This window comes from Salvelinus sp. IW2-2015, unplaced genomic scaffold, assembly GCF_002910315.2.
Source record: "Salvelinus sp. IW2-2015 unplaced genomic scaffold, ASM291031v2 Un_scaffold2221, whole genome shotgun sequence".
In the NCBI taxonomy this organism is placed as follows: Eukaryota; Metazoa; Chordata; class Actinopteri; order Salmoniformes; family Salmonidae; genus Salvelinus; species Salvelinus sp. IW2-2015.
The window spans coordinates 77,860-95,716 of NW_019943551.1; the positions used below are offsets into that span (position 1 = coordinate 77,860).

The following is a 17,857-nucleotide window of genomic DNA, read 5'->3' on the forward strand; positions in this document are numbered from 1 at the left end:
CACATCCTGCTCCAACCCTAGAGAAGAGAGAAAGGACAAGGGCTGTGTTCAGGATAGGACTACATCGCCGGTTCACATCCTGCTCCAACCTAGAGAGAGAAAGACAAGGCTGTGTTTCAGGTAGACTACATCGCCTTTCACATCCTCTCCAACCCTAAGAGAGAGAAAGGACAAGGGCTATGTTTCAGTAGACTACATCGCCGTCACATCCTGGCTCCAACCCTAGAGAGAGAGAGGAACAGGGCTATGTTTCAGGTAGACTACATCGCCGTTTCACATCCTGCTCCAACCTAGAGAGAGAGAGGACCAAGGGCTATGTTTCAGGTAGACTACATCGCCGTTTTCACATCCTGCTCCAACCTAGAGAGAGAGAGAGGACAAGGGCTGTATGTTCAGGTAGACTACATCGCCGTTTCACATGGTGTTTAACATAACAGCTACGCACATCGTATGAAATCTGATGCACGGACGTAGTTGATGACGTGACACACACGCACACACAAAACCACTGATGCTGTGAAGCAGCTCAGTCGGCCTGAAAAGCCACCAAAGTGGGTGTGAAACCAGCTGTCTATATGCAGTGTGTGTACGTTGGCAATGTGTTTTTTGTGTGTGTTGTTTGTCTTACCGCACGAGAGCATCCGGCTTGCCCAGTTGATTGTTGGGAATGCAGTTCTCCACGGATCCTTCTGATTGGCTCCTCCTTTACCGCAGACTTTGTCTTTTTCTCGTTCTTATTGGACGAGCCAGACGACGGCACGGTCCCATTGGTGGCGCTGTGATTCCGAGGGGAGGAGTTGGTGGCCACACCACCTCCGCTGGCGTTTTTGTAGTTCTTCCCTCCTCCTCCTCCCCCTGTTCCCCCACCTCCTCTTTGGGAGTGTGTGTGTTGCCCGTGCTCTCTCCTCCTCTGAGGTCGTCAGTCTCTTCCCCCCCGTGTTCTCCATATATCTGTCTCTGTAATGTGGAGTCCAGTGTGTGAGGGATACTGTTGTTGTTGATTCCTATTGTGTGTTGTTGTTTGTTGTTTGCCCTCCCGTTCCTTGCTTTCCCGTCTCTCCTTTCTCCCGGTACCCAGTTCCGGTAAGGGACAGAAGCGTTAACGGGGGTCTTCTTGCCGGGATTGACCCGTTTGGGAAACCGGCGGGTAGGGTCCACCTCTGATGACACACATTTAGCCATGGCCGCTAGAGAGGAGGAAGCAAGGTTAGGAAGAGGTCAGGTAAGATTAACAACGTGTGTGTGTTTGTCTATCACCTTCCAATTGTTGGCGGAGCATCTGTGCTCAGGGTAAAGTGAGGTGTGTGTGGTGTGTGTGTGTGTGTGTGTTACTGCATGCTCCCTCTCACCCTCCTCTGCCTCTCTCTCCTGTCTCTGTAGCATCTGTTGCTCTGGGGCAGAGCCTGCTGTAGGAGCTGCATGTAGAACTCATTCTCCTTCTGCACCTCTTTCTGTTTCCTCAGTCTCATCTTGTAGCTGACGTAGCTCTTAAAGCCAAGCCCAGAGTCACCACCGGGTAGCCAATACTGACAGAGGGAGAGTAGGAGAGGACGAGGGCAGGAAGGTGAGGGACGGAGGCAGAGAGATGGAGGACGAGGGCAGAGGGTGGAGACGAGGCAGAGAGGTGAGGGAGGAGCAGAGTGGAGCGGACGAGGGCAGAGTGGAGGACGAGGGCAGAGTAGGAGCAGAGAGGTGGAGACGAGGGCAGAGAGGTGGAGGGACAGGGCAGAGAGGTGGAGGGACGAGGGCAGAGAGTGCGAGGACGAGCAGAGAGGTGGAGGACGAGGCAGAGAGGTGGAGGACGGAGGGCAGAGAGTGAGGAGGAGGACGGAGGCAGAGAAGTGGAGGGACGGAGGGCAGAGAGGTGGAGGACGGAGGGCAAAGGGAGGACAGGCAGAGATTGGAGGGACGGAGGGCAGAGAGGTGGAAGGAGAAAAGAGTTAGCACAAATAAACTTTTGTTATGGTTGTCATAGCAAAATGAAGGGGAAAAATGAAAGATTTCTACTTCGTGTGCAGCGTAGAAGAATTGTTTCCCTTTTGTTGATAAACCTCCATTGCCTAAGCAATTAAAATGTGTAGCAACACACATGTCCCGCCCACCTGAGGATCTGTCTTTTTCCACCATCTATTTCCTGTGTTTGAGGGGTGAAAAATCCACTTATCACTTAAATCTGTCTGGATTGATTAACTTTCATTTGACTCCTGCGACTCTTTCATACTCTCGCTTGTGCCTGATGTTTTTTCCCCATTTAATATTACGATCGCGGAAATGTGCACTCTGGAGTGATGAATCGCGCTTCACCAGCTAGCAGTCCGACGGACGAATCTGGGCCAACTGTAAAGTTTGGTGGAGGAGGACTAATGGTCTTGGGCTGGTTTTCATGGTTCGAGCTAGACACCTTAGTTCCAGTGAAGGGGAATCTTAACACTAACGTTCTTGTGGCTGAATGGAAGCAAGTCCCTGCAGCAATGTCCCAACGTCTAGTGGAAAGCCTTCCCAGAAGAGTGGAGGCTGTTACAGCAGCAAAAGGGGGGGACCAACTCCATATTAATGCCCATGATTTTGGAATGAGATGTTGGACGAGCAGGTGTCCACATACTTTTGGTCATATAGTGTATATTTTGTGACGTCCCCACAATGTAACCACCAAACTGTTCCCACAACCTAACAAAACATTCTGGGAACCTTTAAATTGCAGACTAAATGTGTTCTGGGAACGTTCGGAGCGAGGCGCTATGACTTTAGCCTATTGCCGCTTTRACTTATGATTGGACGWCCACAAGCTACACGCTCCACTCTCCTGAAAAGCTAGAGCATCAGCATAAATGATATAATTTCTCAATCTCTCGACTGCAGCTGGATCTGTACGGGGCCCTTCCGGACAAGTCTGTTAAAATTACACATACCCATGAAGACATCTAGTATAAACAATGCAGGTAGGGTAGACAGAGCAAGTGTTAAATGGTTGAAGCCCCACCCCTTTTTGTTAATCTATTCATATATGCAAGTGCAGCTGGTGTATTTATGCAAATGAGGTACATATAATTCTCTTTATTTTAACTAAATGTATTGAGAGAAAAAAATACCCGATACAATAAGAAAGTGTATATGAGTGCATTCTAAGAMAAATAAGTGACATTTAACAAATGTAATACCTGAATTCCAACAACAACAAAAAACATATATAAAAAATAAAAATAAAATAAAATAAAAAAAAATATTTAATACATTTTTAATTTTAAAATCGCTGAATAGTTAGAGTTTATGTGCTATAATTAAGTAATTATCTGATGGATTATATATTTAAAAAAAATTAAAAAGTTTTGAGTATCTATATCCATTGTCCAATTGTTGCATTAATCGAAATTATTTTTTAAAACCTTTTGAGAATGTAGATGACCTTTTCTACAATGTGCTTGGTCCTGTGCTACTGTGGTACTGCGATACGCTAGGTAGTAGGCCAGACAGGGTTAGAGAAACCGGTGACAGGGTTACCAGTGAGCAGCGAAGGGCCGACACAGGTCCACATGGAAGTTCTTCAGGTCCTTGAAGCGGATGGCAGCTTCCATGTACACAAACAGTATCCATAGCGACACGGTGGGTAGACACACTCCTCTCTCTGTGCAAGGGGAAGGGCCCAGATGGGAGACAGTGTGAGAGTTAGAGCCTATGTTTACACAGACAGACCAATTCTGATCTTTGGCCCAATTATTGGCAAGATCTGAATTGTCAAAAGACCAATTAGTGGAAAAAGATAACTGAGGMTGCCTGTGTAAACAGACAAAGAAATATACATGTATTTTGTACATGCATATCTGAATACATAAAATGTACATACACATTTGTTAACTGGGTATACAAAAACATMTTAAAATCACATGACACCCAGGATTAAGCCAATGCATTGTGGGAAAGACAAATCTAAATATGGGACAGAGAGAGAGAGCTGATATTAACCGACCTGTGTGCCAGACGTACTGGACCCAGACGTAGGTGCTGGCAGCGAAGAACAGCCATTGGACAGGGATAAAGAGGAGGCAGATGATGTCAGACGTAAACGCCACACACACAAAGAACACTGAGAACGCCTGAGAGACAGAGACAGAGAGAGAGAAATGTAGTCAGTATGCAATAATATACAATTGTGCAGCCATCTTTCATGTCAAAATCTCATGAGTAAGCTCTCTCACACACACACACACACTTACCAGCCCCTGGTATCTGAAGGAGTCGTAGACACTGCGTATGAAGAGCCAGAAGGGCCACAGGTACTCAAACCTGAACTCCAACACAAAGTCTGCCAGCAGCACCAGCACCCACACCACCAGAAACTTCAGATACAGGAAGGTACTGAGAGAGAGAGAGAGAGAGAGAGAGAGAGAGAGAAAGAGAAAAGGGGAGAGAGAAACATTGTGAGATTTCTTGAAGCACTGTCAACCGGAGAGCAGGGAAACCAAAACAGTCAAAACAAAGAGGCTGGATGAAAACTAGCTCTGGTCCAAGGTGTTAATGTTCCTCTACTAACTAATAGGAGAACACGTGTCACTACCACCCTGGACCAGAGCTAGACAAAAATTGCCTGTGATATATGATCAGTACCACAGTCATTCAGTGTTTATAGATGGAACATCTTTATCCTGATTTCAGTCCCGCTTAGAGGTCATCTGCAACCACAAGACCACACGTTTTCCAATGTTTTAAAGGGAGGCATTTGCCACTGAAATTGATCTGTAATGAATCCTGACTTATTCCCCACTAGTTGATATACATTCATGGCTGGGCACTTGTTCTGCTTTCAGTCCCTTCATACTTAGCTCTGGTCCAAAGCTTTACTCTTTGTTCGTACCGTACATTCAAGGCCAAAAATGCATAACCTAACACAGTGCCAGACAGTGGCATAGGACTATCAGAAGACTGAATAGAACACTAAAACCTGTGTTCATGTCAGGGCATATTGGCTTTTCAACAGCTGCTTTTCTCATGCGGCGTTATCAATGGAGGCTTGCTGCTGACAGTGCACTGAAATGTCAAAAGTATAAGAAGAACAGTCAAGCTTTGGATCGCTAGAAATACAGGGCTACCAGACAGTGAATGATCGTACAATATAATTKTCTCATGTTTGGGTTAGATGGCCAGCTAGTTCTAAGTAGAAACTAATTAACCGTGCAATCATATAATGTGTATGCAATTTCAGCACACATTGGCGTTCACATTGGCGTTCACATCGCCAATGTGAAGGCAGCCAGTGCTGTTTACATTTTGGAACAAATCCCTTGAACTGTCAGAATAGCTAGCGAGCTAACTATCAGCTGCTGCTACTACTACTACTACTACTACTTAAGTAACGCTACGTTAGCTAACTTAGGCCTTAAGTTCAGAAACAAATCTATTAGACATTCGAACACGACAGACTAATAGTAAACGCGAAAGCGGGGGTCATCTGACACTATACCCGACAGCTGAGTGTCTTGTCTGCTATATCTCAGCCGCCATTATTGTACGATCATGCCCCCTAACTAGAGCCCCCTTTCTTCGTTCGTACCTGCTATATATACCCTCGGTGATTCGGTTCCGTTTTAACGGCCGTCGGAGCTTGCTGCAGTCCGCATTGCGCCGCTTCATCCTCCCTCCTGTGGATTTGGCTCTGATATCAATCCGGTAATTATTACGAAAATGTCACACGAACGATCTGATATGGACATTTCTTCAAATATCCACCATCGCTGTTATTTTCTGGACGTGAAACAAAGCAAGAAATAAAAACACTGTATCGTGGGCCCTCCCCCTTTCCATCAAACGCCACGACRCACGCCTTCGTGACTACGTCAATGATACGTCTACGTAGTAAAAAATAATGGCTGCCTCTTGTATGGACTAAGTCTTTCTCGAATTTATACTTTGACGGTATGAGTGATTTTGATTACATTTAAATTTGCGCTGTGATAACTGTAGTGTATTATAAAAAAATAAAGCTGTCATCTCTGATATATATATTGTTGATAAAGTCCTAACAAATGCTGTAGCATGCTGCTTCTTCGGCCATGCTTGAAAATATGCTAACTTTCGTTAGCTAACTAGCCCTGTTTAGCAGTTGATGGGAAATTAGCCACCGTAATAACTAATGTACCGTTAAGGTAGCTGGTATTATACCATTGCATTTACCTTTACCTCCATTTACTCATACTGTATGCTAGTGGTTACATACTAGCTAATGTTGTGGCTCTACCTTAGCAGAGGAACGCTCAACTCCGTTCTCTTTTATATCGAGGCGGAGTTGAGTTTGACAACTGGTTGCAGGATTTTCTTACAACAATACTTGAATCACCATCACCATAAAGGTGTCAATTCTGATAGCGTTTACCTGAAATTCATACTTGTAATAAAAACTTATCGAATGCAACCATCTCATTTGTGTTGCGCAACTCAGCACGAATTTGCATGTGCCAATAGAATCTCATCTGACGTAGTAAGAAGTACCAGCAAGACAAATGAGGAAAAAGTAGATGGTTGTATTCAATACGTATTTTTTCTAAAAGTATGAATTCCAGCGCCCGCGGAAGTACAGCAGTTGTACAGGACAAACATAGGTTTAGGGCTCCCGAGTGGCGCAGTGGTCTAAGGCACTGCATCTCAGTGTAAGAGGCACCACAACAGTCCCAGGTTCGATTCCAGGCTGTATCCCATCCGGCCGTGATTGGGAGTCCCATTGGCTGTCATTGTAAATAAGAATTTGTTCTTAACCTTCTTGCCTAGTTAAATAAAATAAGAAATGTAAAAAAAAAAAACGTAACTTTTCAGAATCAACTGATGGTGACTCAGTGTTGTTGTTTGAAAATCCCAAGGTGAGTTATCAAACCTCAACTCCCCCTCGATATAAGACAATGGAGTTGAGCGTTCCTCAGCTACATCTAGCTATGCCATTCACAGCTAGATCTAGCTATGCCATTCACAGCTAGATCTAGCTATGCCATTCACAGGTATCACCCAAAGACAGAGAGAGATGGGAAAAAAACACTGTATTTAGCTATCCCTTTCTGTGTACTCACTCTTCTGCCCATAACTGCGTCATCCACAGATGTCATCAACCGACACACAGCAAGTGACAATGCCAGACATTCTGAAGACTGAGGCGATCCCTGAGGATCCAAATAAACAGACAATGTCAGAACTCCCAAAAAATGACAATAAGCCTGTGCTTCTGATAAAAGACAAGAAAACAGAGCTTCTGATGAAAGACAAGAAAACAGAGCTTCTGATGAAAGACAAGAAAACAGGGCTTCTGATGAAAGACAAGAAAACAGGGCTTCTGATGAAAGACAAGAAAACAGGGCTTCTGATAAAAGACAAGAAAACAGGGCTTCTGAAAAAGAAGAAGAAACCAGAGATTCCGAGAAAGAAGAAGAAGAAGCCAGATGATCCCAGTAAGCCAGTTCCATTAAACCTGAACAACGAGGTGGTGAGGATGAGGAAGGAGGTGAAAAGGGTGAGGGCGCTGGTCATCAGGAAGTTGACCAGGCAGATGGCAAGTCTGAAGAAAAGGAAGGGGAAGGAAGAAGATCTGGAGAGGAACCGGAGGAGGGTAGGCAGACTGCTGGAAGAAATCCATGAGATGAAGACACTCAAACCTGATCCGGTGGGTGCTTCTTCCCCAATTACATCTTACCTACATTATTACTACTATTATTACTTCCTTATTTGGAATACTGTGTAGTATAATTACCAAGCCATTGTATATGTGCTGATACACATTGCTGGTGAGTGAGTTCCTTTCATGCAATGTCCTGTAAAACTTAATTTATCAGAAAAGTACAAGCTCTTTAGTGCGGTGTACTTCACCAATTACATATCAGATATAAAGCACCAGTCAAAAGTTTTAGAACACCTACTCATTCAAGGATTTTTCTTTATTTTACTATKTTCTACATTGTAGAATAATARTKAAGACATCAAAACTATGAAATAACACATATGGAATCATTTAGTAACCAAAAAAAGTGTTAAACAAATCAAAATATATATTTTAGATTCTTCTAATTAGCCACCCTTTGCCTTGACTACACCTTTGCACACTCTTGACAGTCTCTCAACCAGCTTCGCCTGGAATGCTTTTCCAACAGTCTTGAAGGAGTTCCCACATATGCTGAGCAGTTGTTGGCTGCTTTTCCTTCACTCTATGGTCCAACTCATCCAAAACCGTCTCAATTGGGTTTAGGTCAGGTGATTGTGGAGGCCAGGTCATCTGATGCAGCACTCCATCACTCTCCTTCTTKGTCAAATAGCCCTTACACAGCCTGGAGGTGTGTTGGGTCATTGTCCTGTTGAAAAACAAATGATAGTCCCACTAAGCCCAAACCAGATGGGATGGCGTATTGCTGCAGAATGCTGTGGTAGCCATGCTGGTTAAGTGTGCCTTGAATTCTAAATAAATCGCTGACAGTGTCACCAGCAAAACACCACCACACCACCTCATCCATGCTTCACGGTGGGAACCACTCATTTGGGGATCATCCGTTCACCTACTCTGCGTCTCACAAAGACACGGTGGTTAGAACCAAACATCTCAAATTTGGACTCATCGTACCAAAGGACAGATTTCCACCAGTCTAATGTCCATTGCTCGTGTTCCTTGGCCCAAGCAAGTCTCTTCTTCTTATTGGTGTCCTTTAGTAGTGGTTTCTTTGCAGCAATTCGACCATGAAGGCCTGATTCACACAGTCTCTTCTGAACAGTTGATGTTGATATGTGTCTGTTACTTGAACTCTGAAGCATTTATTTGGGCTGCAATTTCTGAGGCTGCGAACTCTTAATGAACAAATCCTCTGCAGCAGAGGTAACTCTGGCTCTTCCTTTCCTGTGGTGGTCCTCATGAGAGCCTGTTTCATCGTAACACTTGATGGTTTTTGTGACTGCACTTGAAGAAACTTTCAAAGTTCTTGAAATTTTCCGAATTGACTGACCTTCATGTCTTAAAGTAATGATGGACCGTCGTTTCTCTTTGCTTATTTGAGCTGTTCTTGCCATAATATGGACTTGGTCTTTTACCAAATAGGGCYATCTTCTGTACACCACCCCTACCTTGTCACAACACAACTGATTGGCTCAAGYGCATTAAGGAAAGGAATTCCACAAATTAACTTTTAAGAAGGCACACYTGTTAATTGAWATGCATTCCAGGTGACTACCTTATGAAGCYSGTTGAGAGAATGTCAAGAGTGTGCAAAGCTTTCATCAAGGCAAAGTCTGGCTACTTTGAACAATCTCAAATATAAAATATATTTTGATTTAACACTTTTTTTGATTACTACATGTTTCTATATTTGTTATTTCATAGTTTGATGTTTTAACTATTATTCTACAATGTAGAACATAGTACAAATAAAAACCCTTGAATGAGTAGGTGTGTCTAAACATTTGACTGGTACTGTATATATTTGTTTTACTTGCTTGGAAGTTGAATACTGCAGTGAATATTCAGGTTTAGTGCATGTATTCATATCAGTCCCAAACCATTGCATATTGACTTACAGTCCCAAAACCAGATCATAATAATTGTTGATTATTATTTCTAGGTGACCAAGGCTGCCCTCCAGAAGAACCTGAGTTTTGAGTTTGTCTGTAAGAACCCAAAGGCCACCATTTCTGACCGAGCTGTAGCCCGTATCGCCACTCACCCCCAGTTCAGCAAGAAGATAGACACCATCAAAGCTGCCATTAAAGCCTTCAAGGATGAGAGGATGATAGTAGAGAAAGGAGACGAGAAGGGARCGGTTAAAAAGCAGCCTTTAAAGGTGGTAGAGGTGATCGAGCAGCCGAAGGACAGTGATGGAGAAGGAGGGGTGGAAGRTGAAGAGGGGAAGGATGAGGAGGAAGATGGAACACCCGCGGAGAGCCAGAGTCTAACGGTTGACGAACCAGCTGTTATAGAAAAGCAACCCGTTGATAAGACTGTCAGGGTTACAGAAGAAGACATTTCCACGATAGAGAATAAAGAATCGGCCATAGAGAATACAGTAGCTGAYCCTCAGCCCAAGGAGATGTCAGAGGCCGATAAGACTCTGGTGGACTCATCCACTCCATTCACAATAGAGGCCCCACAAGTAGTACCTACAAAGAACATAGTAACCATGAAAAACACACCACAGAAGCAAGTAGTCCAGAAACTCACAAAGGACACTCCAGCCACTCAGAAGACTCAAGACCCCAAACCCCAGAAAGTCACTAAACCGCAAATTAAGGATGTTAAAAACAAGCAGGATGATGAAGAAGAGGATTCTGATGATGATGAGGAAGAGGAGAGYGACTTGGAGTCTTCGGACGACGAGGAGAAGGAGTATTTTGACGACAGCACGGAGGAGCGTTTCCGTAAGCAGTCCTCCCAGTCGGATGAAAGCGACAACGAYGATTTCTTCCTGGGGAAAGTCGCCAAGTTCAAAAAGAAGAGTGACGCGGCTACAGCGCCACCAGGTGGAGGGGAGGGGAAGAGCAGCGAACTGGGGAAAAACCCACTGCTGGAACCACTGGAGAGCTTAAACCCACACCAGACTGAACTAGATGAGCTAGAGGCCAGACAGAACTTCAGGGGGAGGTCTGTCTTCTGCTCCAGTCTGTCTGGTTCCAGAGGTGGTAGAGGYGGAGGCAGGGGTAGAGGCGGAGGCGGAGGCAGGGGTATGGGCCGAGGAGGGGGTAGGGGAGGGGACTTCAAAAACCGGGGAAGAGGGGGAGATGATGGCCCGTCTCGGGGTCCTGGGTCACATGATAGGGGTTCTGGGAGGGGAAGGGGGGACTTTGGGAGGCAACGGGAAGGCAGAGGGTTCTCCTCCACCTCTTCATCTCAGCCACCACAACAGGCCCTGCACCCGTCATGGGAGGCCAGTAAGAAGAGGAAGGAGCARCAGACCGTAGTAGTGGCCTTCCAGGGAAAGAAGATCAAATTTGATGATTGAGCTAAGGCAGGGCGATATGGCCAAAATGTATCACAATATTTTTGATGGTATTTGACAGTATTTTATGTTTTTAAATAATAAAAGTTCTCAATTTGCTGTATGAGTTGTGCATGACCCTAGGGTAGAAACACATACCTTCTAAAATGATTTCAATGAGGCTTTCTCCATTTTGATTGGTTTATACTGTTCAATCAAATTTTAAACAAAAGTTGATCTGACAATAAAATCTAGGCCTTATTCTTAAACAAATATTCCAATTGYGATTTTGACTTGCGATTTAGATTTWAAAAAACACTTGGGTGAACAGTTGGAATCATGAAAATAGAATGATTATACTTATTATATAGTTAGAATGTACCAACTGGGCACAGACGTCAATTCAACATCTATTCCGCATTGGTAAAATGTCATTTAATTGAAATAACATGGAAACAATGTTGATTCAACCTGTGTATGCCCAGTGGGTAATAGAGGCACCTTTAATACAGTGTTTAACATAACAACGAAGGAAAAAGGCAGGGAGGTGTTCATGGAATTGAGAATTAGAATAGCTTACCAATAGGATCTCTATGGAGGTGTTATTTTTGACAGGGTAGGAACCAAAGTGTTGGTCAGTGTTTCCCAGAGGAGTGGGTTCTTGTAATCTTTGGCTACATTTAAGATGTCCTCCAGTGATTTTTGAACTTTTGCTGTTGAAAAGCAATATCCTAAGCAGAAATACAGTAATGTACATACATCAAAGGGTAAAAAAAAAAATGTTTTCAGCAGAATAGTGTTTTTTAAGACAACTGCAAACTTCAAGGATTTGGTTTGAGGGGAAGCGGGGATGTCATTGGTCTCCCCCTTTGCTTGAGAAACAAAGGCGCAATATAAAACAAGGCAAAGAAAAAGCCATATCTCAGATTGGTCAATAAAAGATTAAGATGGGCAGAAGAACACAGACACTGGACAGAGGATCTCTGTCTAGAAGGCCAGCATCCCAGAGTCGCCTCTTCACTGTTGACGTTGAGACTGGTGTTTTGCGGGTACTATTTAATGAAGCTGCCAGTTGAGGATTGTGGGGCATCTATTTCTCAAACTAGACACTCTAATGTACTTGTCCTCTTGCTCAGTTGTGCACTGGGGCCTCCCACTCCTCTTTCTATTCTGGTTAGAGCCAGTTTACACTGTTCTGGTGAAGGGAGTAGTACACAGCGTTGTATGAGATCTGCAGTTTCTTGGCAGTTTCTCGCATGGAATAGCCGTCATTTCTCAGAACGAGTTTCAGAAGAAAGTTATGTTTCTGGCCATTTTGAGCCTGTAATCGAACCCACAAATGCTGATGCTCCAGATACTCAACTAGTCTAAAGAAGGACAGTTTTATTGCTTCTTTAATTAGAACACCAGTTTTCAGSTSTGCTAACATAATTGCAAAAGGGTTTTCTAATGATCAATTAGCCTTTTAAAATGATAAACTTGGATTAGCTAACACAACGTGCCATTGGAACACAGGAGTGATGGTTGCTGATAATGGGCCTCTGTACRCCTATGTAGATATTCCATTACAAATCAGCCGTTTCCAGCTACAATAGTMATTTACAGCATTAACAATGTTTGCACTGTATTTCTTATCATTTTGATRTTATTTTAAATGGAYWAAAAAAGTGCTTTTCTTTCAAAAACAAGGACATTTCTAAGTGAMCCCAAACTTTTGAATGGTAGTGTATTTGTTTACATCCATGTTAGTGAGCATTTCTCCTTTGCCAAGATATGCCACACCTGTCAGGTGGATGGATTATCAAGAAGCTGATTAAACTGCATGATCATTACACAGGTTACATCTTGTGCTGGAGACAATAAAAGGCCACTCTAAAATGTGCAGTTTTGTCACACAACACAATTCCACAGATGTCACAAGTTTTAAAGGCGCATGCAATTGGCATGCTGACTGCAGGAATGTCCGACAGAGCTGTTAACAAGAGAATTTAATGTTAATTTCTCTACCATTAGCCACCTTCAATGTCATTTTAGAGAATTTGGCAGTACATCGAAACCGGCCTCATAACCGCAGACCACGGGTATAGCGTTGTGTGGGCGAAAGGTTTGGTGTTGGTCAGGTTATAGTATGGGCAGGCATACGCTACGGATAACAAACACAATTGCATTTTCACGTGACATAAACCACTATGTGGAATATAATATAAACATGTGCTTTATAAAAGGGTGACGTGCTGAAGGATGGTGTTTAAAGACACTTCCGCCGAACGAAGGCCAAGTTTGATGCGTTAGTCTACCAGACGTTCTGTCTGGTAGACTAACGCATCAAACTTGGCCTTCGTTCGTTAGGGTTGGGTTTCAAAATACAATTATAGAAATGGACAGGGTTTAGCCATAATTAGGACTTTGTGGCTGTGTTAACTAGTGGCAACCAGGCGGAATGTTTACGCGAGCAAAGGACAAAGCCCGATGACAAATACTTTACTCAGTAAGGTCACTCCCATTAAGGAATGGTTGATATCCCAGGCTTATGTGTGCTGTGTGTTCAATAGCCTGGTGACGACCTTACACCAAGAAACACYGACCTTGATGACATAAGGAAATGAAAAAAGTGTCTTTCTTCTGGAACCAAGTTACATGTAGCTCGGTGTATTAACATACACACAATATAACGAGCCATACCGTGGGGTGCTGGGCCCAGTCGGGCTTTTATGTATTAACAATAAATGAGCCATACCGTGGGTGCTGGCCCAGTCAGGTCTTTAAAATAACAATATAACGAGCCATAACCGTGGGGTCTGGCCCATCAGTGGTCTTTATATAAGCAATATAACGAGCCATACCCCTATGGGGGCTGGCCCACGTCAGGTCTTAAAATAACCAATTATAACGACCATACCGTGGGGTTGCCCCAGTCAGGTCTTTAATAAGCAATATAACGAGCCATACCGATGGTGCTGGGCCCAGTCAGGTCTTTATATAACAATATAACGACACTACCGTGGGTGCTGGTCCCAGTCAGTCTTTTAATATAACAATATAACGAGCGCATTACCGTGGGGTTGGGCCCAGTCAGGTCTTCAATATAAACAATATAACGAGCCATACCGTGGGCGTGGCTCCAGTCAGGTCTTTAATATAACGAGCCATACCGTGGGTGCTGGGCCCATCAGGTCTTCAAATAACAAAGAGCCATACCGTGGGGTGCTGGGCCCAGTCAGGTCTTTAAACAATATATACGAGCCATACGTGGGGTGCTGGGCCCAGTCAGGTCTTTAATATAGAGCCATACCGTGGGTGCTGGGCCCAGTCAGGTCTTTAATTAACAATATAAGAGCCATACCGTGGGGTGCTGGCGCCAGTCAGGTCTTTAATATAACAATATAACGAGCCATACCGTGGGGTGCTGGCCCAGTCGGTCTTTAATATAACGAGCCATACCGTGGGGTGCTGGCCCAGTCAGGTCTTTAATATACATAATAACGAGCCATACCGTGGGTGCTGGCCCAGTCAGGTCTTTAATATAACAATATATATGAGCCATACCGTGGTGCTGGGCCCAGTCAGGTCTTAATATAACAATATAACGAGCCATACCTGGGGTGCTGGGCCCAGTCAGGTCTTAATATAACATATAACGAGCCATACCGTGGGTGCTGGGCCCAGTCAGGTCTTTAAAATAACAATATAACGAGCCATACCTGGGTGGCTGGGCCCAGTCAGGTCTTATAATATAACAATATAACGAGCCATACCGTGGGGTGCTGGGCCCAGTCAGTCTTTTAATTAACAATATAATGAGCCATACCGTGGGTGCTGGGCCCAGTCAGGTCTTTAATATAACAATATAACGAGCATACCGTGGGGCTGGGCCAGTCGGTCTTTAATAAACAGAGCACCGTGGGTGCTGGGCCAGTCAGTCTTAATATAACAATATAACGAGCCATACCGTAGGGTGCTGGGCCCAGTCAGGTCTTTAATATAACAATATAACGAGCCATACGTGGGATGCTGGGCCCAGCAGGTCTTTAATATAACAAATACGAGCCATACCATGGGGTGCGCCCAGTCAGGTCTTCAATATACAATATAACGAGCCATACCGTGGGGTGCTGGCCCAGTCAGGTCTTTAATAAACAATATACGAGCCATACCATGGGGTGCTGGGCCCAGTCAGGTCTTCAATATAACAATATAACGAGCCATACCCGTGGGTGCTGGGCCCAGTCCGGTCTTTAATATACAATATAACGAGCCATACCCGTGGGTGCTGGCCCAGTCGGGTCTTTAATATACATATAACGAGCCATACCGTGGGGTGCTGGCCCAGTCAGGTCTTTAATATACAATATAACGAGCCATACGTGGGGTGCTGGCCCAGTCAGTGTCTTAAATATAACAACGCAGATTACGCATACCATACCGTGGGTGCTGGGCCCAGTCAGGCTTTAATTATCAATATAAGAGCCATACGTCGGGTGCTGTGGCCAGTCAGGTCTTTAAATATAACGAGCCATACCGCTGTGGGTGCTGGGCCCAGTCAGTCTTTAATATAACAATATAACGAGCTCTACGTGGGGTGCTGGGCCCAGTCAGGTCTCAAAATAACAATATAAGACGCCATACGCGTGGGGTGCTGGCCCAGTCAGGTCTTATAATTATAACGAGCCATACCGTGGGGTGCTGGCCCAGTCAGGTCTTTAATATAACAAAAATATAACGAGCCATACCGTTGGGTGCTTGCCCATTCAGGTCTTATAATATAACGAGCCATACCGTGGGATGCTGGGCCCAGTTCGTCTTTAAGTATAACAATATAATGATGACGCATACCGGTAGGGTGCTGGGCCCCAGGGCAGTCTTTAAAAAATATAACGAGCCATACGCTCGGGTGCTGGCCCAGTCAGGCTTTATATACATCAGAGCCATTACTCGTGCTGTGTGCGCCAGTCAGGTTTCTATAACATGACGTAGATACCGTGGGTGTATGGATCATCTAAATATAACGAGCCATACCGTGGGTGCTGGCCCAGTCATGGCTTTTAATATAACGAGCCATATCCGTTGGGCGTTGGCCTCTAGCAGTGTATTTACAATATAACGAGCCATGACCGTGGATCTGTGGTCGGGCCAGTCAGGTCTTTAATATAACAATATAACGAGCCATACCATGGGGTCTGGGGCCCAGTCAGGTCTTTCAATAAACAATATAACGAGCCCATACCGGTGGGGTGCTTGGCCCCAGTCAGGGGCTTTAAATAACAAATAGTGATACAGAGCCATACCGTGGGTCTGGGCCCAGTCAGGTCTAATACTAACGGCCGAATACCGTGACATAGCCATCAGGTGTTAAAACATATAACGTATCTCTACGCATGGGTGCATTGTGCCCAGTGAGGTTTTAACATATACATACATGGGTAGCTGGGCACGTAGGTCAGATTATATACGGCCTCGTGGGTGCGGCCAGGTGCAGTCTATGGTACATTACAAGAGGTTACTGTGGATGTGGGCCGTGGTGCTAACCCTTATAACAATTAAACAGAGCCATTACCGTGGGGGCTGTCGGCCCAGTCAGGTCTTTAATATAAACGAAGCCATACCGTGGTGCCTGGACCCAGTCAGTCTACACTATACGAGCCACACCGTGGGATGCGGCCCGTCAGGTCTTTTAATATAACATAAATGGCGCAATACCCGTTTAGGTGCTGGGCCCAGTCAGGTTACTTTAAGTATAACCGAGGCATCATTACCGTGGATGCTGGGCCCAGTTAGTCTCTGCTAATATGAACAACCCATAACGAGCCATACCGTGTGGGGCTGGGTCCCTAGTCAAGTCGTGATGTCTATTTAACAAGCAGCCATACTTCTTGAGGGTGCTGGACCCAGTCAGCGTCTTTAATATAACCAATATAACGAATCAGGGCCAGTTAGTCCAATACAAATTATACGACCTCATGGGGTTGCTGGGCCCAGTCAGTCTTCAATATAACAATATAACGAGTCCAATACCATGGGGGTGGCTGGTGCCCCAGTTTCAGGCTTCTCAACTGAGATAATACACAGAAATCTGGTATAACGACATACCCGTCGGGTTATCTTGAGCCCGCAGTACAAGCGTCTTCTGAACGTATATCAATCTATAACAAGCCCATACGTGGTGCTGCCGGCCCAGTCAGGTCTTTGAAGTTATAAAACACATATAACCGAGCCAACCATGGTATGCATGCTGGGCCCTATCAGTCTTGTTAAAAAAACAATATAACACCATACCGTTCGGTACTTGGGCTCGCGCGGCTCTACGACGAGAGGCGTAGTACGTTCGGGACAAATTCTCCACGATTCGATAGGTGCTTGCCCCAAGTCAGTGCGTGTGCGAAGTATAACGAACCGGGTGGTGTAGGGAACGGAGTCTCGATGTTCGTCGCTGGCGGGTGGCGTGGCGGGGCGCCGAGTCAGGTCGTGTGCGAGGATGCGACTATGAACAAATATAACGAGCCATACCGTGGGGGCTGGTGCCCAGTCAGGGGTTCGGTTTTATACAACAGTATAAAGAGCCATACCTTGGGTGCTGGGCCCAGCCGGTCTTCTACACATTCACCCAAATCCAAATAGCTGATGTTCTGAAAGAGCTGCAAAATCTGGGCCCCTACAAATCAGCGCGGCTAGACAATCTGGACCCTCTCTTCTAAAATTATCCGCCGAAATTGTTGCAACCCCTATTACTAGCCGTTCAACCTCTCCTTTGTATTGTCTGAGATGCCCAAGATTGGAAAGCTGCACGGTCATCCCCCTCTTCAAAGGGGGAACACTCTAGACCCAAACTGCTACAGACCTATATCTATCTACCTGCCCTCAAGGTCTTCGAAAGCCAAGTTAACAAACAGATCACCGACCATTCGAATCCCACCGTACCTTCTCCGCTATGCAGTCTG

The 17,857-nt window shown here is 44.9% G+C and overlaps 1 protein-coding gene and 1 pseudogene across 1 annotated transcript; one reads left to right on the forward strand and one right to left on the reverse strand.

Annotated features, from left to right (window-relative positions):
- Nucleotides 1–5,788, reverse strand: part of LOC112073309 (macoilin-1-like) — a 21,469-nt pseudogene extending 15,681 nt beyond the window's left edge.
- Nucleotides 5,789–5,806: 18 nt separating this feature from the next.
- On the forward strand, nucleotides 5,807–11,042 carry srfbp1 (serum response factor binding protein 1). Its single transcript, XM_024140627.2, has 3 exons — nucleotides 5,807–5,907; nucleotides 7,079–7,636; nucleotides 9,573–11,042. Exons 2-3 carry the CDS (start codon nucleotides 7,079–7,081, stop codon nucleotides 10,944–10,946), a joined length of 1,932 nt encoding a protein of 643 aa, XP_023996395.1. The 5' UTR covers nucleotides 5,807–5,907; the 3' UTR covers nucleotides 10,947–11,042.
- The last annotated feature ends 6,815 nt before the right edge of the window (nucleotides 11,043–17,857 follow it).